Source organism: Trachurus japonicus, chromosome 15, assembly GCF_045865225.1.
Source record: "Trachurus japonicus isolate A0001 chromosome 15, Traja_1.0".
NCBI classification, from domain to species: Eukaryota; Metazoa; Chordata; class Actinopteri; order Carangiformes; family Carangidae; genus Trachurus; species Trachurus japonicus.
In genome coordinates, this window is record NC_140921.1 from 14,412,554 (window position 1) to 14,437,636 (window position 25,083).

A 25,083-nucleotide genomic window follows, 5' to 3' on the forward strand; every position below is an offset into this window, starting at 1 on the left:
GTGAAACTAAAATAATTTAATTATACGATGAGGTAATTTAGGTAAGTGATTGGGTCATTGTTGCACATGCACGCATGAAACTTTATGAATCACTAAGCAGGGGTTCAGGATCTGAAAAGAGGGTTATGAACTATTTATAGAGCAACACTGCCCCCAGCTGAAATGTGGCGTGTGCTTCAGTGGATTGCATGCTGCAACACAAAAGCAAATTGTGCACATGTAGCAAACCAGAAACATGGTACTGGAAATGTTCACTTGAAACGACTTCACAGGTACAGTGCAGATGACCGGACTCTACTGAAAACAGGCCAGTACATGTGGCTGAGGTTCAGCTGGTAGCTCACAACCAATGATGAAGTGATGCAATAAACATAGCAGAAATCCTGCTGTAATCATGTGCAGAACACCTGACATGCTGTTTGTTATGGTGTCACCATTCAGGAGCTGTGGTGCACTTTCATTTTTAAATCAAATCAATCTTTATTTATAAAGCACTTTTCATACAAAGAGTGTAGCACAAAGTGGTGCTGTACATGGTTAAATGCACCCCCACCCCACCACAGCCCACGGAGTCCACCCCGACACAGGCAGTTAGAGGGGCCCACACCGGGGCCTTAAGGCCAGCATGCAGACCCCTCACCCACCCGGCCAAAGCAACCCATGAGGCAGCGTCAGTAGTCAGGGCCGATCACTGCCCCCAGTGCAGAATAATTATCTTTGACTGCACAAGCGTGTGATGCAGAGTGATGGTGCAGAGAAGAATACATAGAAGAAATGTAAATGAAAATTTCTTTTACAAAGAATCCAGAGGGAAATCCTCATATTCATACATTTGATGAGGGTGATTTCCATCACATCTGTGTAAAAGTCACACATGTGGATTTCTGTGCTCATTCTCTGCACTTCATTTGTTTTTTTAACACGCTATACAAATAAATTTGACTTTGACTCAGTGAATTTCAAGGATGTTGTTATGATTGTCTGTTTAATTTGAAAGGCTCTGCTGTGCTTTCAGTTTAATTTAGGGCCTTTTGGTCTGTGCCAGGCGTCCTCCACAAAATACTGTACCTCAGGCCCGGGCTGTTGGCCACCTTGAAGGAGCCATTTGTATGTTTTGCTGTTGCTACACAGCCAGTGTTAGGATTAACAGCTGTTTACTTAGGAGTCTTAAGGAGACAGTGCGAGTGCAGCATTAGACTTCATTCCTTCCTTCATTTATTGATTCCAGCTGTCTTCAGTAGTGCCAATGTTAAACTCACAAATTGCCTCTGGAAATTCAAACTGTGTTCCACTACAGAGAGATGTTGTGATATTAAAATTATAAAGTGTGACCACATTTTTTTTATTGCAGTTAAGTTAGGGTGGTTAAGGTGTTGGTAGTATCTGTGTTATTGAATCATGACTCATGATTACATAATACTTCACAATAGGCTGCAATCCAGTTAGTTAAAAAACTGTGGAAAAAGCGATGTCATAATTACATTATATTTATCTTGTCCTGTAGCATTTTTTAACCTACCAAATTTAAGACAACCTGCTGAAGAAATGCCATTCACTCTTTTGTGTATTTATTTAATTTCAAGTGTTGTAAGGAAGTCCTTTGTCAAAAATGTCCTTAAGACATTTCTGGTGCCATGTCGTCACCCATGACTTCCATCAAATTTGTGCATCAGTCTGAAACACCTGATGTCATTAATCATACAACTACAAGTCACCGTACAATTTTCTTAACACAACTTTAATACACCTTTTAAATGAATGGATCTCCCAGCTCAGACATTACAGAGATATTATATAATCATTTTTAGACTATCTACTCCACCTCGTGGATGTATTTAATTGGCACCATTTATTGAATTGGAAGTATTGAATTGGTCCATTAACTCGGCGTAGCTTCCACAAGAGGTCAGCAAATACAGCCCAGTTATACCAAATGATTTGTTTTCATGTCTTTTAACAATCAATAAAAGCCACAGAGGATAACCAGAGACATTTTACAAGCAGTGTTGCATCTTCTAACTGTGATAATAATAAGGCAAAAAAAAAGGAAAGAAGAAGTATATTCCTTGTGATATTCAACAGCCTGTGCAGAGTTGACATTTGCCAGTATGACTGCACATCCTGGGAACAGAGGCGCTTTTATACACAGCTGCCCTGGGAGCTCATATTTCTGATTCATAACTAAGACATTTAAATGCCACTTGCTGTGCACAAGTATTTAAGGGTAACAAAATGTGATTGTACATATTGTGATGAGCAGCAGCAGGAGCAGCAGGACAATGACATGTACTATGCACTCATGGATAACTCGTATAATATTCATTCATATGATTAAAATACTAAAAACTAAATGCTTACAGCTGCATTGTGGCAAACCTACACTTGAACCCAATGATACATTATAAAATGATATTAGTAAAGTGTCAACATTATATTGCTTGAGTTCTAATATATGAAATCCTTCCATTTCTTCACTGTTCACTCATATTTACAATGTTTGTGTGTGCACAAGGCAGCGCAACCTGTTATCATTGCCAGCAGATGGCTCTACTTAAAAGTATTAAAACCTTTAGCCAGTTCTGATTTAAAGTGTAAAGGTTGTCCCTATTGATTTTATGTTGTACTGATCTCAGAAAATCTTAACAACATCTCTTTTCCTGTTTTTGTTTTTGTCTTTTTTTTTTACAAAAAAAAATTAAATTATCTTCCCACTCTGGAGCTCTGAGCCCACTCAGAAAAAATAAAAAGTAAAAATAGAGAAACAAGTATGTTTGTAAAAAAAAAAAAAAAATCAAATATGCCAACTCAAGTTTGCATGTGGCACATGACATGAAAAAAGAGAGTTTGATAAGGTCAATGTGAATGTGCAATGTTAACCTCCAGAGGAACAGAGGAATGTTATAGCTTAAAGCCTTTTTTAATGTATTGAAAAAACGTCACATGCTTAAATGTCAACTGTAAAAAGTATCACAGGGGAGGAGGAGGAGGGGAAAAAGGCAAGAACAAACTGAGCCTTTTAAATGCACAGGCCTGCCCTTTACCGTCCACTGATGCAGGAATGTGAAGGATGCTGAGTGTCCACCTGATACACCGCTCTGCGCCCGGGGGAGGGTCTCCAGTCTGCACTCCGGCTGCCATAACACGGCTCAGCTCAGGCAGGCGCAGGCAGGAGGTGGTGGTGGTGGAGGTGGGGGCGGAAGCGCATCCTCGGAGAGATCTGCTGGAAACATGATCATCAGGGGAACCTAAACGCATTCCTCGGCTCCGGTCAGATGGTTCGACAACTCGGTGTGTTTTGCGTTATCCTCCAAAGGACATAGGAGAAGACGACACAGGCGTCGCGGGGCCGCGCAGGAAAGACACACACACACAACACACACACACGCCGCCGACATCATCATCATCATCATCATCATCAACAACCACCGCTGCTGCGCCGTGTGAGGCGAGGTCATCGCAGAGTCTACACCGCGGTAAGATGCATGAAAAACAGCAGTGAAAAGCAGCCGGGCTACTTTTTTTTTTTTTTCCTCCATCCGCGTTATTTATGCGTAAACACCGACCGGTTCGCGTCGGTTATTCGCTCCAGCCTCATGTCTGAAAGCTCTCAGTGTAACCGTGATGCATTAGGCTCCGTGCATCTCTTCACAGTAATTAGACCACAGTGCATTTCGCTAAAAGCAGAAAATCCGTTTTGCTTTACACCAGATCCGCCAGAGAGGGAATGCAGGCCACGAGGATTTAGACGTGATATTTTGTATTCCGTCCACGCTGCCACTCCTGACAACATGGACCACAGTAAATATGGGTTAGTGGAACAAATCCACACGCCCTGCGACCACCGGGATGATGCTTTCGCGTGTGATTATTTTCATCTCCATCAGTCAACGCTTTTCAATCAGAGTAATTGATGGTTGTTTAAAGCCGGATCAGATGATGTGGGGAAAGGGGGCATTGGGTTTGCAGCATCCTCACTGGTCTAGACAGAAAACGCAAGGGGGCGAGTACACATAGTATACATGTAGTAGACAGGCCTGCAGGCTGCATAGTCAACAACCATGCTGGATGCTCTACCCAAGTTTTGCATCTAGGTTTTCTGCATTCACTAAATGTTGGTGTGCTGAGCTGATTCTATTTTAATACGGGCATGTTTGATTCCTTCCTTTCAATATAAAACGTTCGAATCACACCTCCTTTTCCACAAACTTTCCCATATTTGCACCGTTTTCATTGTGGCAAAAAGACAGAGACAGGAAGATGTGAAGGAATGTCATGTTCACAGCTGTAATTAGTTGGTGTGGACTCTGATGTAAGTGATAATAACATGACAATGACGATGAGACACTCTGTCATAATTGTTGCAGTGTGGGAAACTGCTTGAACTGTTACGTGTTCACACATGAATTATAAATGTCTCTCATTCACAATAACGTAACCTTCAGTTCCCTTCATGATTAAATGACCTAATAAAATCTGATGTTAAATATAGAGTTACCTCACATTCCTCGTCTGTGGTCTGAATATTGGGCGACACAGCCCCACATCTTTTTTCACCAGGGGAATACAAGCGCTATAGTTAGACATGTGCTAATACAAAGATTAATTTACCTAATGATGACTTTTCAATATCCTGAGGTAAGAATGATACTGGTTATTTTAAATGCAGGCAGAGTGGCCTTATTTTAACTGCTTCTGGCATCACTATTGGCCACAGTGTTAAGTATAACACAGGGATGGCTGAGATATATGTATACTATATCTATATATCTATGCATATATAAGCTTTGACATATGAAATCTAGGCATGGATGTGGTAGCTTTATAGAAAGACACGAGTCACTGTTGAGTCAACAGGACTTCTCTTGATATTATTTGCTCAAAGTGATGTCAATCAGCTGGAGGGATAATCCAGAGGCTGTTATGGATGTTCTACCAGGTGACAGGTCATAAAACCTAATTCACTCCTGCAGGTATGAAATAGGCACTGAACACCTGGGCTGAACGAAGAATAGAGAAAGAGCAAAGGTGGTGGGGGAGGTGGAAGAAACCATACAACTAAGATCTAGGTCTGTGTGACCGTGTATAGGTCAGTGTGAAGCTAATAAAGTCCAGTCCACTGAAATATCTTAATTTCAAGGTTGTTATGAGAGGAAACTCAAATTTATTTTTTCTATGGTAGAGGTTTGTATTAAAAAAAAAAGTTATGTGACACCTCTGCATATTATTATAATAGGAAAAGGAGTTTTAAAGACACTATTTAACAGTGTGTGTGTGCTTTATGCATGCAGTCAATTTTTTTATTCAATCTAATTTATATTTGAACATTTAATCATCTTGATTACAGTCTTTAATCACATTTATATTTATATATTTAGGGTAACTAGAGGTTAATTTAGCCATATAACGTTTTCATTAGATTCCAGGGTATTACCTTAAATAATTTGCTGATCTAAATTGTGTGACTGACTTTTGGCAGTTTATACAGAGTTTTTTATTGAAAGAAGAGGTATGAGCTGACAGGGATTATATTCAAGTTTTAGGGCTGGTTGAGTGTGTGCATTGACTGGGGTGAGCTGTGTGGAACAAGTAGATGAGAAGTATTAAGTATTAACATCATGTTCAGTTTTCTTTTTTTTTTTTTTAGAGTGGACTGTACTCTGGCACTCCCTGCAGGCATGATTATGATAAAGTGTGTAGGATGACAATGACTGTTTCTTATGTATGCAGCTGGATGTAGGCCAGGATGATCTGCTCGGCTTTAATCTTCAGGCACTACATCTGCATCTTTTAATCAAGAGCCATCCTCTGCACCAGCATAATGTCACTGTTTTTTAAAAGAAGTTTCTTGCTTGAGTTTAACCTCTGACTCTAATCTGGCTCTTGTATATCACATTTCATTAAGGCACTGAATCTGCTGTACCAAGCCAGTGCTTCATAAGTAAACCATGACTTGAAGAGGAAGTGCTCGTGTTGTTATCACTCTGTCTGCTAATGAGGGTAGTGAGTGTTCATTTTAATGAGTGCTACTGCACTTAAACACAGAGGACTCTTCCTGGAGACACACGTGGTGCAGCTGCAGAAAGCAAACTGAACAAGAACATAATAACCAGTGGAGCAGTTTGTTGGGTCAGACTGAACTGACTGACTTTATACTGGACTCTGGTGAGAAGAGCAAACTTGTTACCCTTGGTTGAGCTCCACTGGAACGAGTGGTGGAGCTGTAATTGCAGTGCTTATTATCTCTTGTCCCTGGTTTCACCTACATTGTGCCCCAGAAGTGTCATTTTTCGAGTCCTCAGGCTTGAGGGTGGAGATTACCCTTCTCATCCTCTGATATGAAGACATAAAAATATTCCTCAGCTCTATCCCCGAGCACTGGGCACTCATTTCACAGCATTGATGTTTGAGTCTCAGGCCCTGGCATGCTCAGCAGACCATTCAGTTATGGTTCAGGATTCGTGTTAGTAGGAATTTATACAAAGTCTCAAACTGGCTGATCTTTACATGAGTAGGCGGGTTAACTAAAAGACACAATAGTCAAACCCTTTCGCCATGGTAGGTCTTTATCTCGTGCTTTAGACAGCAGCTTCTTTTAATTCATGTTGCCTCAGCAGGCAACTTCACAGACTGAATCAGATTTACAAGCACACAAGAGACCCACCATAGGCTGAACTCGTGTGCAACTGTGAAATAAAATTTTCCAGGCTGACTGACAAAAGTACAGCCTCAGCCTACTCGTCGGTATCGACCTTCGTGGATGGCTACTGCCTGCATCTGTGCTCTCTGAAGACCTGTTTACCCCCATTATATAGGAAACTGTGGATTCATCTTCTCAGGAAACCACGTGTGCCTCTGGGGTAGAAGCCATCAATATTGGATTTATGTGTCAGGAAGGCAGCATGTGAAAAGCATGAATAGCTAACTTTGGATCCATTGAACTCGCTAGAGTGTGTGCGGTTTATGAATAGCAGTCATAAGATTTGTGCATAGATTTCTTAATATTTTGACAATGCAAATCTCTGTTAAAATAATAATCATATTAATATTAATTCATATAATTAATTCTTAACTGTAATAACGTTGCTTCATAGATGGGCTTAGCTGCTCAGTGCAGCCTGTTTTGGTATGAATTAATGATTGAACCACAGAGTGCTGGGTGATGACTGCACTCCCCATAAAACTTTAATCATCTGCATGTTTCTCCTCTTAGTCAATGGGCAGAGTGGCACAGAAAGGAAGTGCTTGTGCCTGCAGTAATCGTATGCCGTGAGCATGCCTCCTTCCTCCTCGGACTGAATGTGCAGGCCTGAAAGCAGAACAATACTCTGTGTGAAAAGATGACGAAGGTTTCATAAAAGTCTCCCACAGGACTTTTAGACTAGTAAAATGCAGTATAAATAACTTATCATATTTTATAAATTTTTTATACCCATTATCATTTAGCTCAGGCTTTTTAACATTAATAATAATATATTATCACTGCAAAAAGCCCAGCCTATACTTCTTTGGTGCATATTATTACTTAAGTATAGCATATGATCTGTTTTATGTTTTATTTATATCTGTACCACTGCTTGGTAACTAAACTTCTATTAAACCCATAACGACTTAGCTCCTTTAAATAAGAGCCACTGAGCATACAAAAGTAGGGAGTTCCACCTGGGGACTGAAACTGAGAACGCTGCTACTGTAATGTCGCCCCTTCTGCCTGGCAACACTGTGATTCACCTTTGATTGACAGATTTAGTAACAATATTTATGCTTGCAGGCCAGGTCAAAGGCCACTTGAGCAGTGTAGTGACTGTTTTTTCTCAGGATATATTTTAAGCCCAACCTTCTTCTATCATCAGGACATGATACCACATCCACATACACAATAATTGTGCTGCTTAATGTTGCTGTTTGAAGCCACGGGTACCATATTAGAGATACATTTTCTAAAGGTACACAGCACTGTGGGCTTCAACTGTCCACCAGAAGGAAAAGATGTTTTTTTTTTTAAATCACTCCATGCAAATAGAAAATGTGGATAAATCATACATGATTGGGTCTGTGATGTTCTTATTTGTCTCAGTGGTTATACAAATATCATATTTCATCATTGAGGCTCGAAAAAGCTCAGCTGTGCTCTCTTGTTTGTGAAATAGACTCAATACTGCACTTTAGCCAAAGAATTTATGCCTCAAATTGAGGCTAGACACGGTATAGTAAAATATTTATCAAGCCTAAAGCAGGATATTCATCAGTATTAGAAACCACAGTTATTTTGTGGTGTGTGGGTAAAGCCACAAAAGCAGACAACTAAATCGACCAGTGATATGTGAAGAAACTCACCCATGCACCATAAATTCAACACTTGGTTTCTAACAATGGAAATAAATAGTAACCAACACTACAAAACTACCAGAGGACTTTATAAAAGGATCTTTTCACTAGGTTTGCAGTTCTCAGATTTTTAAGGTGTTGCCTTCAGTGGCAAACATGTTTATGTTCAAATGCCAGCGACTTTGCAACAGTTGGAAAAGTTGAGCCCTGCGCTTACAGTAAGGGCCTGAGAAGTGGTGCTTTCCATACCTTGTTCTCATTCATTTTCCAGCTCAGCCTGAGTGGGCTCATCCAGCTGGGTCCAGTGACTAACTCACCTCCTCTCCTCTGCTCCCCGCTCGGCTGCGTCACAGCGACCGAGTGTTAACAATATGGCTTTGTGTCTCACACCTGTGGGCAGTGAGACTCGGAGAGAGTGGGAGTGAGTGGGCGAAAGGGGCAGGCTTTCTTCTCTCAGACTCGGGCGAGGCGATAGAGTAACATCACAGTAACGTCTTTGTGTTTAGCAAAGGAATTAGTTTCAGTGTAGTTTATGTGATGTTTTGTTCATTTGTAGTCACATTTACAGACAGATCTAGGGCCGTGTGCGGTGGTAACTCTAATTGGGAAACCCTGTTTTTGAACAGCGCTCTCATGTTTACTGTTGTTAAATCTGAAGGTGATTCTTACCTCTAATTATTTTATTTGAGGCAAGTGGTGAATGTGTGCAAACTCCTCGCGTGTACTTCAAACACTGTTGGGGAAGACTAATTTAAGGCAAATTAGTCCTGCATGGTTGGAGATAAATAGCTTGTTAATGTTTTTGCTTTGCAACAGTGACTTCTGTAAGTTACAACTGAGGTTGCTGCAGAGGAAAGAACTAAGCAGTAAACAAACAGTGGGCATGTACTGTACACACATCCACACACCCAATCTCACACACACACACACACACAGTTGATTAAATGCAGTGCACAGTCATTCTCCCAGACATACTGAGCACAGATGTAAACACCCACTCACTTCTCTTTTGTTGTGTATTCATGCTTCTTCTTTTTTTTTTTTTGTCAACCTGAAACAGTGAGTCAGGCAAAATCTGCCTCCGTTAGTGCTTTTCTGTTTGGTTAAACTATTCCATTTCTCTGTATTTTGCAGGTTGTTATGATCCCGTCTGCCTTGATCTGAGACTCTGACGCACCTTATCCACCGCCACCAACCTCAGCCATCCCTTCATCCAGCGCTATCATCGATACCTCTGGGAGGATGTGAATAGGAGACGAAGGACTGAGGGTAGAAAACCCCCCAATAAATCCAACCAAGAAAGGAAGTGGGATCACATGGATGCTATGGACTGACAGGTCAACTGATACCAGATCACACTGGCTTTGCTTGGAAGTGTAAGTCTTTATTAATCCATCTGACCACAGACTAGGTTCATTGTGCTTTGGGGAATCAATTGAAATTCAATCCATTAATGGGAATAATCCAATAATTACAGTATCTCCTTTCTAAAATGAGACTAATTGGATTTCAGACTATTCCTTCAAATTGATTCTTTTGGCCTTAACTTGGCAGCAGACAGTGAACAGAGAGGCGTAAACACGGCTGAGGAGATGAGACACAGATACAGTAGCACTCCCACTGTTAGGTATAATGTCTTTTTTGATAGGAAATGTTGCAATACAATGTTTTTGTAAAGAATCTTTGACAGCCTTGTTGCAAAGCCTCTCTCATATGTGAAATACAGCAAGCTGCATTTGAAGATATGGCAGAGACTTACCACAGAGTACAGCTTCATCCTTTTTACTTGCCTCTGTGTACTAAGGATGTCTTCCATTATAGCTGTTATCTCTGAACCCAGAATCTAGACATTTATCTCCTCCAGCTCCCCTCCTCTCTCCTCTCTTCTCTCATCTCATCTCCTCTCTCATCTCTCCTCCCCTCTCCCCTCCGCTGCCACACTTTACTGACATGTGTTTGTGCTCTCGTTCCATCCTTTTCCTTGGCATTTGACAATGGAAGCGGTGGCTGTTTCTGGTTGTCTTTTTTTTTATTCGCTCCGTCTTTGTTCCTTCGCTCCTTGGAAAAAAAAAGAACTCTTTCATCTTTCTGTGTACAAGACATGCCATCTATTCTGTGCCAAGCACAAAATGTGGATCTGTCGGCTTTATTGATCTGTGTCGAAACAGAGACATGATTGGCTCCCACTATCTTTTTGATACATTTGTATTTGATATCTATTTATATTGTTTGAGGTACCCCTATAAACAGAAGAATCTTTAACTTTATTATGAAACACTTTGCTATCCTGTAGCGCAAGTGTCATCCACAATATTCTCTGTGTCTCACTGATGTGTAGAAATGTGTAGTCACACATACTTAGCATTATTACGCCTGTTGTTCCAGATCATTGTGGCAAATACCCACCAATGCTTGAACACACAGTGTTACCAATGGAACATGCTGAATAATTCATAAATCATGCATTTTTCAAACCACTGGTGATTTCCATTGCAGGAAGCTTTTAGCGGGGTCAGATCAGCCAAGCTCCTATTTGTTTACATGCTGCATGTCGTATCCCAGTAGCTATGTAATGGGAGAATTGTGGTTTGGTGGTGCAACTATACGTCATTCAGTAAAATGTTCTTGGGAGAGCTTTGGCAGGCTGAAATATCTCTATAGCCATGACACGCCAAATGAAATAGTGAACATGAACAACATTATTTCTGCTAGCATGGCATACACAGTCTCATTCAGCTCAATGCATAATGAGACATGATACATGCACCCATAAACCTATTCGTGCATTTTGAGCTTAAGGCTAAGGCGCTATTTAAATGGCACCAATCTAAAACGTGTATATGATCAGCTGCTTGTTTTACTTTCCGCAGATATTCTTCTTCCCTAATTTACAACACTTTACTGTAAGTCTGCCTGTAAAAACCATAATGGCTGCTAGCTGCTTCTCATTGACACCTCATTCCACTGCCTCTGTAAAAAAAGGTGTAAACATTTTGTCATTGCTTTTTCCGTGCTTTCTCCTTAAGCCTGAGAAAAAGAATTATAAATGGATTTCTGTACTTCTGTACTGTATTTGCCATGGCCTGAAATGTATTGTATTATATTAAACTAGTGCAGTTTGAGAGTACATATATGAAAAGAGCATGAAGTAATTACATGTTGGCAGTGTAGATGGCGCAGAAGGATGAAGAATAAACCATGTATGAGTACTGCAATTTTAATGCACACAGCGTTGACCACGGCCTCACGTGTTGACGTGAATTCTCCTGAATCTCCTTCCATGTTCCATGTTTTGAACCCATTTCTGCTCTACAGCGAAGTACTCAGCATGGCTTTTCCAAAATCAAGTTCTTCATCTGTTTCGGAAAAGGCACCAAAGAAACCAAATTAAGGCTGAATATATTTATCACAGAAACAGCTGATTAGCTCTCTGATTTCCCAACATGATCCACGCAACAAACCTCGTAATTGTGACAAATTCAGCTCCATATTAGCATTAGTAACGGATGCTCCCTCTTTATGGAATGTAAGGGTTAGATGCAGATACCTCAGGTTAAAAACTGAGGAGCAGCATCCAGTATGATAAATTCAGTATGCTGTTTTATGAATGATACACATGGTCAGGTCAACAAATCAATTTGAAGTTACTGTAAATCCATTAACATTACATAAGATATTTAAAGCTATAGTTAAAATACATTTGCGCATAATTCATCATTTATTGATGTTTAACAGAGGTCAGGAGGTCAGCAGGGAATTCTCATGCCTATGCTTTATCTTTTATATTCAAAGATTTGTTCCAGTATTTGCATAGGAAACGTGTTTGTGTTATTTAATACAACTGATGTTTAGGTTCTTCCAGATAAAAAACTCACATCTGCTGGTCACATCTTGCAACATTTTTATGTTTCTGGTAGGAAATGGATGATACATCGCCCCCCCGCCTCCCACCCCCGACCCCTACACAGTTGGGTTTTGAATTAATGATAAAGTAGAGTGAACAGGGTGCAGGTTTGCCACAAGGTAAAGAGACATTTCTGTGGTTGGCGTTTCTTTGATGTCAGTTTTCTTTGAGGCTCGTTTTCAGGTGCATGTGAGCCAAGGTGAGGGAGATGTTACAGTGAAGCAGAACAGATTCATTTTAGGGTGCTGTGAGTCTTGGGATTTGAGAGATGTACGGTATACGTCATTGATTTTGTTTTTTTTTGTTTTTTTACACTGACAGTTTTTGATAGTTGTCTCACATTTAATCCAAATTCCTGTGCTGAACTTCATCATCTCTGTTCACGAGACACAAAAGCAAAGCAGATCGATGTTGAATAATGCATCTCTGAGCCCAAAATATTAACATTACCCTCAAGGCACACCCGGCATGTTATGCACTCTGAATGTTAGCATTGCGTCATGGATGGATGGGATGATTTGCTTCTGCCCTCCTGACTCAAGTGATGCAGTATAATTTAATTCACTGGGAACATTTATGTCAAGCAGGTGCTGGAGGTTGAAATGAGCGCACTGTTGTTGGTATTTCATTAAACAGACAGAGAAGCAGGGATCTGGAATGAATGATGCAATAGCTGGTGGCGATGGCAAGACCAATTATACCAAAGCATCTTTTCCTTGTTTAATATAGGTCTCTCCAGCAAATCCTCTCGCACATGGGGGTCAGATGATGTCATATGCTAATTAAGATGTATAAATAGTGTATAGTAAGTGGCATGAATAATGTGTCATAATGAATCATGAAAAGTCCCATGAAGAAAATCATGAAAAAATGAGTATATGACCTAAATTACCATAGAAATCAACAGTAAAGGACCTGGCAGAGTTATTACTCTGAAGATAGAAAGATTGTTTTATTTTCAAGGTACTTCAGTGTCTTGTATGTATGATGACACTAAAGACATTTTCAGGGCTAAATACTACAAATGCTTGTGGCAGCTAACAGCTCTGTTGTCCTTAGCCCTTTTATCACTTTTGACTTATTGCATAACATCAAACCTCCATAATTAAATTTGGGCATTGGTGGCCTAAAGGTTAGGGGGTCTGCAGCAGTTCAAATCCCAGATTGGTAGGATTAAATCTGGGTAGGCAAAGTAATAAACTCTCACTTAATCCTGTGGTGCCCTTGAGCAAGGCTGCTCAGGGGGCATCAGATCAGACTGCGCTTGTAACTGGAGTGTTCCTCCCAGTGGAAACTACCCTGAATTAGAAAAAAAAAGTTTTAAAATGTAATAAGCGATCACACTGGTAATAGCCATAGTGTATACAGTAGTACAGTAATAGTATGTCTCCTATTGCATGTTCTTAGAATAAACATAAACTGTTTGCCAGAGGGCCACAGTGGAAGACAGTATCAACAAATAGGAATCGATTCTCTTACACTTTTCATTTTACCAGCTCCCTCTTGTTTTTTTTAGTGGGACAGCAAAATGTTCAATCTAGATCTGACTTCTCTCCCTTTTTTTTTCAGCGCATGCAGTCACTGCACATTTGACATATCTTTACATTTCAGTTCTTCATTTCCTGGATATACACTGTATGTAGGCTACTGTAGCTGCCAGGAGATGACAAATATGCAGTGACCCGTGCGCACAGCATGCCTTGCAGCGTGGGGCTGTAAGGATGGGCCTGTGTGAGTGAATGTGACTTGCCCAGTGGGGTAGAGTGGGGAACAGGTGCTGACACTGTCAGCTTGTTAACACTGGGGAGAGAATTGGCTCGTCCAACAGAGTGCCGCACATATGCAACACATAGCCCTTGGCTGTGGGATGTATGTGCAACTATGCATATGTGTTAAGTGAGGAAAGGCTGTGTGTGTGTGAGAGAGAGAGTGTGTGTGTATTTCACACACTTTTATGGTTTTCAGAGAGTGATTGTGTGTAAGGAGTAGCTGAATCGTGTGTCTAATGATAATTTGTGTGAAGAAATAGGCACAAGATTGGACCGTGAATATGAAATAAAAGGAGCATTTGAGTGTGCAAAGGCATTGTCCTGTGTATAAGCACAGTGAGAGGCTGTGTAATGTGCAAAACACAGACTCCCTAATTTGTTGTCTTTATAATACTTCACAAGTTGTGACATAAAATTTGTTTTGGGCTCATTGTTAGAGCATTATTATGTAGCTCTATTTTCTACAAAGCTTTGGGAGATGTAGTTATGTGAAACCCCCTAGGGTTATGTGCAAGGAATTCTCTCAAACATCACAAATTAGGCCCCTAGATGACCCATTTCTACAAGAACTAAATTGACACAATGAATTATTCCATCCAGTCTTGTGGCCTCCATAATGAGAAGGGGACTTAGAACAGAGGATAAATTAGGACACTCAATTCTTGATTCTCTCATTTATTCCATCAAAGCCATTTAGGCAGCTCTGCCCCGTTTCCCCAATTTATTCTATGATTTCTTACCCTCTCATTTGGAGGACGGGGGGGGAGAAAAAGAAGAAATGGATGTGAGTTTGGAGAAATTGGCTGCTACATTTTGGAGATAATAAGACACAAGGATAATGTGTCAGAATCGATTTAATTCTGGTACAGTTGAGAGGAAGTTGTCATATTCTTTTCCTTTTGGAAAGACACTTGCAGAGCTCTGCCCCAAATAAATCACTAATAGCTCCCAGCAATGAAGTAAAAGGGAAGAGTGAGAATGTGGTTTAGAGTAAAATGATGGTTCAGTGCAGAGGGAGGGGAAAGAGAGAGAAAGAGATGGCGTAATGGAGCTGGAGAAGAGGGAAGAAGGTGCTGTAAAAGGAAAACAACACCATCTGGTCTTCTTCATAAAGCCAACAGCATAACCTATATACATATGCTAATTTTTTTTACACAACACTTGTTTATCAGAACCACTGTTAGCCCAGAAAAAAAAGTTAGTTGTTTTACCCGCAGTGTTAAAAACAGGTACCACCATTGAGGATCAGTGTGCGTGTCTTTGCCAGACTGCTCTGTCAGTGCCGCACATCAAAGGCGTCACAGCAAAATGAGACGGCTTCTAACAAATACTACTTGAGCTCAACTCCATTGTCAAATCCACAGGGTCCACAGGGGATGTGGTTCGTGTCACCTGTGGGCTAAAGCCTCCTCGCCTAGTTTGATGTCTGAATATTAGGTTATGTGATACGCTGCTGCTCTTTCAAGTCGGCCTGACAGGACGAGGCTGCAAGCAGATATCCCATAAGGACTTTAACTGCTCAGCGGAGAGACAAGCAGACATCACACAAGCCTCATCAAAGCAGAGCCCCCCTCCTCTCTGCCCTCTGTGCACTTCACCAGGCCGCAGACACATTTCATATTGGTTTGGCGCCTTCTTGTGGAACTTGTGAAGAATTACAGGCTTTTCTCTATGTGAAGTGATTACAGTATTTTTTTGTATTTTTCTTTTCTTCTCAGTGACAATGGTGTTGTTTCTGATTGGGATCTCCATCGCCGTGAATAATTCTTCTCATGAAAACCAAACTGCAGGTAACTGTTGCAAACACTGGAAAAACTCTGGTATGACCAGTATATAAAGGTGCAGTACTGTAGTTAATCATAGCTAATGTCAGAAAACTTTAGGCACAGCTTTCTGTTACTGAATCATTTCATTGCCTTTATCAACACTGTACTCTACAGTAGCTGTCATTCAGCAAAACAATTATCTTATAGTTAGATAATTCTTTTTTCTGTTTTGGTCTCTCTCATGGATTTATGAATTGTAACCTGGAACTAACAAAGGGGTGTGGGTGGCTGTGTTAACCTGCAGCTTTTTCATTTTTATTGAATTGTTTGACTGGTTAATTAATGGTTTGTGAAAGAGAAGCAGAAAATATAGAGGATTATTCTTCTTTCTGCTCCTTTTCATTCCAGACTTTCGATTTTGTGTTGGCTTTTGCATTGTTTCTTTGTTTAATGAGTGAAATACACTCATGATTAAAAAAACACACAGCTTGCCATTGTTAAACCTAGGTTTTTTGTATGCATTACACAAATGTAACAAAATGTGTTTTCAATGTTACTATCTAACTCTCTCCAAGAAAGCAAACACGTGCATTAACCAATTCTTAAAATTGGTTTGTTAGAATAAAACTCATGTGCTGCTAATGTGATGTGTCTTTTTGTACAGAAAACCCCACCCATCAGGGGGCTCATGTGTTACCCTCAACCCTGGTCATATCACTGCTTCTCATCATCGTCGTGCTGCTGACGATCTACTGTCTGAGGTGAGTGAACATACACAGTCGTTTGCTCTTCTCTCCCGCCTGAGTGAATCTCTGCTTCCTCTTTTTCCCCCTTCTCTCTCGCTGCCTTTTTAGTATGTGTGTGAGCGTGTGTGTTGGGGTTAGGGCATTGGGGAGGAGGTGCGGGTGGTTTGGAAACAGGCGGCAGGCAGTGGCTTATGGGTAAACAGCTGCACCTCAAGTAAGACGGCAAACAAAAACAGCGAGGTCAGGTCAGGCCACAGTCATTCACTGACCAACCGGCTTAGACGTCTCTCAGGCGACGACATGAGAAGGAACAGCTTCAGCTCTCTCAGATGGTTGATATTGGTTTTGGTATTTGTTCTTTGCCCTGCCATATGTACTTAACAGTTATAGGGATCAGCTCAGCTCATGTTTTTGCTTTTGCAATAGAGATATCTGCCCTTTATCTCCTCTGACGGTTTCATCTTTCTTTACTTCTCCAGGTTCAAAAACCACAGGAAAGCTCTAGTTACCTCGGTGGACAAAAAGATTCCGAATGGCTTCTTGGAGGAACAAGGTACTGTTGTGCTGCACTCAATATAACCACCAGTGCATGAAAATGTAATGCAGTCTTTTACTTTTTATTTCTTTTTTATTTGATTTGTAGATTTACGCTCTTTATGGTGTAGGAAAATTTCATGATCCGCAGTCCAAGGTGGCTGGCAAGGTTTCCAAAAGCCTCTCAGCTTTCCTAGCACGTAGGGAGCCATATAAACTTTGACTTCAAGTAAAAAATAAATAAATAAACGCAAAGGCCAAATTCTGAGTTAAGACAGTTTCGTGCGGCAGCAGCACCACTGCCATGTTTATGACTCTAGAAATCATTTCTGTCATGTACCCACAGAAGTAGGAAATCTTAATGGCCATCAGGCTTGTTTTTGCAGGTGCTATGAGAGCTTGTAATGTTCTCTATTGGGAGACATTAGCAGTCTGACCGCCATATATCCATTTAAACACAGGAGAGCAGACAGTGGTCCTCCTCCCCAGATCTCCCTCGCCATCCAAGAGGTACTTCCCCATCCCCCTGGACTCGCTGGAGGAGGAGTACCGGATACGCTCGGCGGACGACGGCAAGCTCTTCAGAGAAGAGTTCAATGTGAGCCCGAGTTTGTTTGGTGGACTGTGCAGCACAGTCTGTATCTGACTGAGATCTTTGTCCTGCAAGCACAGAATAAGAAAATAGTCATAAAATGTTATGTTAGCAGGCTGTGTACCCTTGGTTTTATTTTTTTATCTCACGAGAATTGGGTTCTGTGTTTATAGTCGCTGCCGTGTTACTACCACCATGGGTCCTTTGAGGAGGCGAGCAGAGAACACAACAGAGAGAAAAACAGATACCCAAACATTTTACCATGTGAGTGAGGATCTATACTCTGCAGCAGACAATATTAATGTAACCTTTAGACTTGAAGTTTTATTGATCACTGAATCTAAAGGAAGGCTGATGCGGGCCGAAATGAAAAACAAGAACCAACTTTTTATGAAGAGGCTGTTGATGTTTTTTTTTTATCGCTGCTCTCTTCAACAGATGATCATTCAAGAGTGGTGATGAGTCATCTGGATGGACATCTGTGTTCTGACTACATAAACGCGTCTTACATAGATGTGAGTCTGAATTAAAATTAAGCCTCTAATGCAGATACAAACCAGGGGTCTTGACAGTGGGTCATTAACACTTGTGTTTTGTCACACAGGGTTATAAAGAGAAGAACAAATTCATCGCAGCTCAAGGTAAACTTACACATAAGTTATGTTTACGTCACGTTCAAATATTCAAGTTTACAACCATTAAAAAAATCATTTTCTTGATTCTGTTTCAGGCCCAAAACTTGAGACGGTGGCTGACTTCTGGCGCATGGTTTGGGAGCAGAAAACAGCTACGATAGTGATGCTGACGAATCTAAAAGAAAGGAAGGAGGTGCGTCTTGTCTGCATTGCATTCTTTTAACACTACCAACACTACGATTATATGTAGAATGAACCTGTACAATCTATAGGACTCCAAAGCCCCATTAGTGAAGCCCTTTTGTATTTCATGACCCAAAGTCATGGGCATAATTTATTTGACCCCTTTCCCAACTGAGAATCTATACAAAGTGTCACCCAGCAGATTACGCAGCATCGCATTAAATTTACCCTCAAAGGGATGATCAATTGAGAGCTCAACAGCATGTTTGATAGGGCAGAATAGAGGCATTGGGGATCAATGACGGAATAATTGTTGATAAGATCCTAAGAGGCTTCATGATAATTAGTCTGAGAATCTAGTTAATGAGTTGAAACGTCGCTGTGAAGATCTTATTGACTGACAGAGTTGCACAAAGTCCCTGTGATTGCCTTTGAATTGGATTGTGACACACGCACATCAAATACACTCTACATGCACACATGCAACATACACAATCCATGCAGCTTTACGACAATTCCGCATGTAAGTCACAGTAATAATGATTTACTCTTTGATTTTTAAAATTTTTACAGGCATAGACTAGATAACCTTTTCATGGCTGTGACTCTCTCACTAGGACAAATGTTACCAGTACTGGCCAGAAAAAGGCTGCTGGATGTACGGGAATGTCCGGGTGGCAATGGAGGACTTCACCGTGCTGGTTGACTACACCATCCGAAAATTCTGTGTTCAGTATGTAAGTAAAATTGAAATAAATCAAAGCATTATGGTAAATGTTGCTTTTATTTAGATGCACACATGCTGTGAAAATCACAGCGAGCTTTTTCAATATAGGCCCCTAATTGCTGTAAACATCTGTAATGATAATGGCTACAGTGCTATTAAAAATTAAACATGCATACAGATTGTATAAAAAGTAATGTTCCCCGTAGGGAAATTATAACAATTTAAATTGTAAAAAGATACAAAATGAAAACCGGAATATTAAAGGGTTATGTATAGTAAACAATATGAAATTATCAGTCCGTTGCTATATTCAACATAAACTACACACTGTACAAATCTACTGTTTCCCATCAATTCATCTTCAGAAGTTTGCACACATACAGTGTCTGTATTTCTTTTCTTTGACTCCTGAGTTGGGTGCCATCTCGGTGTACTGCAGAGTCTTCAGATAGCAAAATTCACTTTGTTCCCGCTCTATTTGAAGCAAGAGCAGATATCCTCTCTGAAAAAAAAAAAGAGCTGTGACTGTGCTGTAGCACTGCAGTACAAGCCGACGGACTGGGTGCTTTTACGCTCAGCTCTCTGAACAGAGAGCAACCAAGTGTTCAAGAGAAAGAAATTGCGTCCTCCTGAGAGAGAGAGAGAGCAAACGTGAGATATGAAGGCTGAGGCAGAGGCAAAGTGGTACACATGTTTAATGATAAGATTCTGTCACAAAACAAAAACATGACAAAAAAAATCTGGTTATTTTCAGCTACTTTTTATTTTAATGCAGTGTTTTACGTGTTATTTTATGTCTAAGTTTTATGTGTCTCGGCTTCACAGCAGGGCAGCGATGGTCCCCGGGCTCCCCGCCTGGTCACCCAGCTCCACTTCACCAGCTGGCCAGACTTCGGGGTGCCATTTACACCCATAGGCATGCTGAAATTCCTCAAGAAGGTCAAGACTGTCAATCCGTCCTATGCCGGACCCATTGTTGTGCACTGCAGGTAAAATAACACAGTGTAAAATATAAATACGTAATGTCAGAAGAAGTCGGGTCCGTGTTTATTGCAGAATTGCCGCACAGACTGCAAAACCTCTCCTAGTGAAACTGGCATACATTGATTTTTTTATAAAGCGGATACTTTTCAGGTTATAAATACGTAGTTGTGCTGTTTTGCAGTAAAACTATAAGCAAAACTGTGAGCACACAACAGTATATCACTATTGCAGATACAAATCTGAAGATAAAAGTAAAGCTAATTGTTCATGAATAAAACCATCAGCAAATATATTAAGTTTCTATAATGACTTTCCTGGTGTGTACATATGTTTGTCTGGGCAAGTCAGTATAAAGTCCCACTCAAGAAATCTGCAGCCGATTGTAGCAACTGCTGCAACAGGTGCTGAGGGAGAGGGACTGTTGTTCTTGAATGGGGCCCATTGAAGAGTCTTCAACACCCCACTGTGGAATCCCAGCTCTGTGCTCCCAGAGGAGCCGTCCGCTGAAACGACTCTTGTAAATCTATTAGGAGTTTGTTTGGGCTTCAGAGGTGAAGCACTTTTACACATGCTCGGGGCCGTCCAGCATTGACGTCTATGTTCGGAATTTAGGGACAGTACGGTAATACATAACCAGACTGCAAAAACATTTTTCTATCATTATATCATGTCCATTATTCTTTATTGTGTGAGTCTTCCACGGTGTTCTGCTTTCACTGCGCTACATAAACACAACGTCTGACAGAGTTGTTATTCGACGCCTTTTTGTTTTGAAGCGCCACTCGGTTGTTTGCCACAGAGAAGACCTTGTGCCATCTTCTTGTCTGTGCTTCCGCAGTGCCGGGGTTGGGAGGACTGGGACGTTCATTGTCATTGACAGCATGATCGACATGATGCACATGGACCAGAGGGTGGATGTCTTCGGCTTTGTGAGCAGAATACGAGAACAGCGCTGTCAACTCATCCAGACAGATGTAAGTGTTGACCCTTTCCGACCTGTTGTGCCTTGGGCTGACAGCTCAACTCGCTCGCTCTAGTCGTGGCATAAACAAGCGAGGACACAGAAAAAAACAAGCGTGTCTGTGATGCGAAAATAGTAGGAAAGACTTTGGCACTAAAGCTGCTACTTCTACCTCTTCCTCTCCTTTGACTACCTCTGTCTTCCTCCTCAGATGCAGTACTCCTTCATCTACCAGGCTCTTCTGGAGTACTATCTGTATGGAGACACCGAGCTAGATGTGTGCTCTCTGGAGGGCCATCTGCAGAGGCTTCACAACACCAGGGCTCCCCACGACAGGCTGGGCCTGGAGGAGGAGTTCAGGGTACGAAGAAAGAAGCTCACTCTTAAACATTTCAGTCAGTAATGAATCGTCCCAATCACCCCGCGCCCTGCATGGGTATATTTTCATGGAAAAGTTGCCCAGGGTGCCGCTCTTAGCGATAGTAACATAAATAACAATGCTTTGTATCAACTAAAACTTTATTTGGCACCACCATCTGCCACATAGAATTTATTGGAGCTTGGTGAAAATCCCTCATTTTTGCTGCTCACACTTCCCTACACACTGAGAGAAATTATTCCCCGTTGTCTCTTCTTCTTCTTCTTCTTCTTCTTCTTCTTCTTCTTCTTTTCCTTCTCTAGTCATAAGAAATGTTTTTGTCCAGCATCTGTCTTTTTACTTGTTGCATTTTTATAAAAGAAAAATTGTCTGTCTTCATCTTCACCTGTCATCACCCACCTTTAAAAACACCAAGTTTATTACCACGGCACGGCACTGTCCCGATGATCAAATCAGCCGTTTGATCCTGTCTTTCGATCCGCTCGTGCTCTCTTCCAGCAGAAGCTGACCAACGTTCGCATAATGAAGGAGAACATGAGAACTGGGAACCTTCCTGCCAACATGAAGAAGAACCGTGTGCTTCAGATCATTCCGTGTAAGGACTACTCTGATACGCCGAACACTTCCATAATACATCACATCCGAGTAACATCAAAGTATCACACTTCTGGTGATTTTATAGATACCGTACACAGATATCTGGCTAATAAGTCCGTGTCTGTGTGATCAGTGACATTTAAATGGGGCTTGCATCTTGACTTAGAGTTGGGAGTTGAGTGGGGAAAGGAAAGCCTGGGTACAACTTTCTACAGTGAAAACCTGCATAAGCTCCGGCCCTAATAACACAGTTCAAGTTTTACTTCTTTTTTTTTTTCCATCAGCCTCTTCAAACTTTTATTTTATTAGGAATCACTTGTGGAAAGTTTCATTTTTTCCCTTTTTCTCTCTTTTTGCAGATGATTTCAACCGTGTAATACTCTCAGTGAAAAGAGGACAGGAGTTCACCGACTACATCAATGCCTCCTTTATTGATGTAAGCACTCCCTCATGACCTCCTGTATAGATTTCCCATAGAAGTATATATAAAGCTCATTGTTTCCTTTACAAACAATGCAAAATATTATGTTTGCTGCACTCTCAAGTGTTGTTTACCGGATGATCTGCCCTCCAGGGCTACAGGCAGAAGGACTATTTTATAGCAACCCAGGGCCCCCTGTCTCACACAGTGGAGGACTTCTGGAGGATGGTGTGGGAGTGGAGGTGCCATTCAATCGTTATGCTCACCGAACTCAAAGAGAGGGAGCAGGTACAGTATGGTGCTCTTGCAAAAGTGCAGGCTGGAAAGTGGAGTTGCACATTAAAACAAGTCTTTTTTATTCCATTATTCCATCATTTGTTTCCCTGACAGTCTGTGTATCTATTTAATTGTTTTATATTGTTTTTTTGTGGTGCACACTGAACATTTAAAAACCAAGAAAAAAGGTGTAAATCTTTCAAGTGTTCTCTAATTGTATTTCCATCTGACCCTTCCAACCAGGAAAAGTGTTTCCAGTATTGGCCATCAGAGGGCAGTGTAACATTTGGAGATTACACTGTGGAGCTGACTGGCGATACACTGTGTGAAACCTTCACACTCAAAGACATGGTGCTCACCTACAGACCAGTGCGTGGTGTTTTATTTCAACATTAAAATACGTTAAAATATAAATCCTAAATTAACATATTTTGCTCCCTGCTTTTATTGTGAAATTTCACTGTCTACCTTTTTTTTTTTTTTTATTAAGCTATACCATAATAACACTTAGAGTTCTCCATCTCGCCAGGAAAAGCAGTCACAACACGTCCGACACTTCCACTTCCACGGATGGCCTGAGATCGGAATACCAGCCGAGGGAAGAGGGATGATTGACATTATTGCCGCTGTGCAGAGGCAGCAGCAGCAGTCTGGAAACCGTCCCATAATTGTGCACTGCAGGTGAGGAACTTCAAGTTTGACAATCCTGAAGCACGATGTGCAGCTTCAGACGGTTATTACATACAGTATATTACATTATGTATTTGCCCATTCATGCTTTTAGTACAACTCCTTTCATTCTCACTGTGCTTTTATTACCTGATCACTGAAATCTCACAGAGTGATTTCAGTTTTACGGATACATTTTTCTTTCCTACAAATGTCTGTTACAATAAATTCTACATTTTGCCTCAGTAGACCTGGTGTTCTATGCTTAAACCACTTATGTGATCCCTTATAAAGACTTAGCTGTGAAAGCTTTGATCAGAACCTAGCTTCAGGTGAAGTGATTCTAAAGCAGCATGCCCCTATGGGATTGATCCAATCCACTGATTCACAGTCAATTAAAACCTCTCAAAGTGAAATCTCCTCTGACTCCCACTATGATTAATCTGATAAGATGAGCTAACGACAGGAAATGGTGTCATCACTCTCTTCTATTCCTTCATCACCACTTGTCTAAGAGGGGCTTTTTAAAGCTTTTTCTCAGCCTCCCGGGAATGGGGCTAACCCGTTGCAATCCCCAACGTCTCTCCACATTTCTCTTTCCGAATCGCACATCGCTCTCGCTCCCTGTCTCTCTCTGTCTTTCTCTCTCCATCCCGCCATCATTGTAAACATTGACTCAGTCAAACACTGAGCTTCCAAACTGATTAGTGTTAGCGTTTGGATTAGCCTCTCTTTAAGTGAGGATGATTATTAGCACTATTACCCAAAGGTCACCTTTTCTCGCGGAAACTTTTTCCTTTAAATGGAAAAGGGATGTGCTCCTGAGATCACAGGAGTTTTATAGCAGCATTATTGTTAAAAAATACAGTTCGAATTTCACATTTTATTGCTTGACCCTTGAGATGCATTTCTAAAATGTCTGTAGTTCCTCCACAGCCGCAGTTCTGCAGCAAATCTGACCGTTTTCAGAGGCCCTCTAGTGTGTGCATTACTGTATGTGACATGGTTGCTGATAGCCTTGTCCCTCCTGTTTCAGCGCTGGTGCAGGTCGGACCGGTACCTTCATCGCCCTCAGTAACATTCTGGAGAGGGTGAAAGCCGAAGGCCTCCTGGATGTTTTTCAGACAGTCAAGAGTTTACGCATGCAGAGACCACACATGGTTCAGACTGTGGTAGGTGGAAAACAAGATAATATCAAACCCGCTGTGCAGAAACTGTCAGCTTGTTCACGTTTGTGTTGTTTGGAACGGTTTTTGCTCATATATGCACAATAACACTTTTCCTTTTTGCTTTTCCTTCCAGGAGCAATACGACTACTGCTACAGAGTGGTTCAGGATTTTGTTGACATTTTCTCAGACTATGCCAATTTTAAATAATACCTGTCAGATACTGTTCTGTATACTTTGGTCAAATTAACTTATGCAATTTTTTTCTGAATGTTGTTTTCTAAAGCAAGCTCTTTTTACATTTTTGCACAGATCTAAAAAAAAAAAATTGTTTTATCATAACTGTAAAATAATTCAAAACATCTGTGGGGTAACTTTCAGGAATGTTTGATCTTCAAGTATTATCATGTAAAAAATAGAAATTAATAGCTTTATGTTGCATAAATGC

General features: G+C 41.0%; 1 protein-coding gene across 2 annotated transcripts; it reads left to right on the forward strand.

Moving 5' to 3' along the window:
• The first annotated feature begins 3,133 nt into the window (after positions 1–3,133).
• On the forward strand, positions 3,134–25,083 carry LOC146973354 (receptor-type tyrosine-protein phosphatase epsilon-like). 2 transcript variants are annotated; one of them, XM_085799838.1, is made up of 21 exons: positions 3,134–3,473; positions 9,460–9,701; positions 15,717–15,788; positions 16,429–16,525; positions 16,990–17,063; positions 17,506–17,642; positions 17,810–17,900; positions 18,075–18,151; positions 18,241–18,277; positions 18,367–18,464; positions 19,072–19,191; positions 20,007–20,170; positions 21,004–21,139; positions 21,338–21,487; positions 22,007–22,100; positions 22,462–22,538; positions 22,677–22,811; positions 23,043–23,168; positions 23,329–23,480; positions 24,505–24,640; positions 24,771–25,082. In XM_085799838.1, exons 3-21 carry the CDS (start codon positions 15,722–15,724, stop codon positions 24,843–24,845), a joined length of 2,043 nt encoding a protein of 680 aa, XP_085655964.1. In that variant the 5' UTR covers positions 3,134–3,473; positions 9,460–9,701; positions 15,717–15,721; the 3' UTR covers positions 24,846–25,082. The 2 variants fall into 2 exon arrangements, with proteins under 2 accessions (XP_085655964.1, XP_085655965.1); XM_085799839.1 differs by having other exon boundaries at positions 3,228–3,473; positions 20,010–20,170; positions 24,771–25,083.

What these genes read in the sequence shown, in the direction of transcription:
- LOC146973354 (XM_085799838.1), top strand. Translation starts at nt 15,722, where the DNA reads ATGGTGTTGTTTCTGATTGGGATCTCCATCGCCGTGAATAATTCTTCT. An exon ending in ATACCCAAACATTTTACCAT is followed by an intron (nt 17,901 to 18,074) that starts GTGAGTGAGGAT and finishes TCTCTTCAACAG; the next exon opens with ATGATCATTCAAGAGTGGTG. An exon ending in GAAAATTCTGTGTTCAGTAT is followed by an intron (nt 19,192 to 20,006) that starts GTAAGTAAAATT and finishes TCGGCTTCACAG; the next exon opens with CAGGGCAGCGATGGTCCCCG.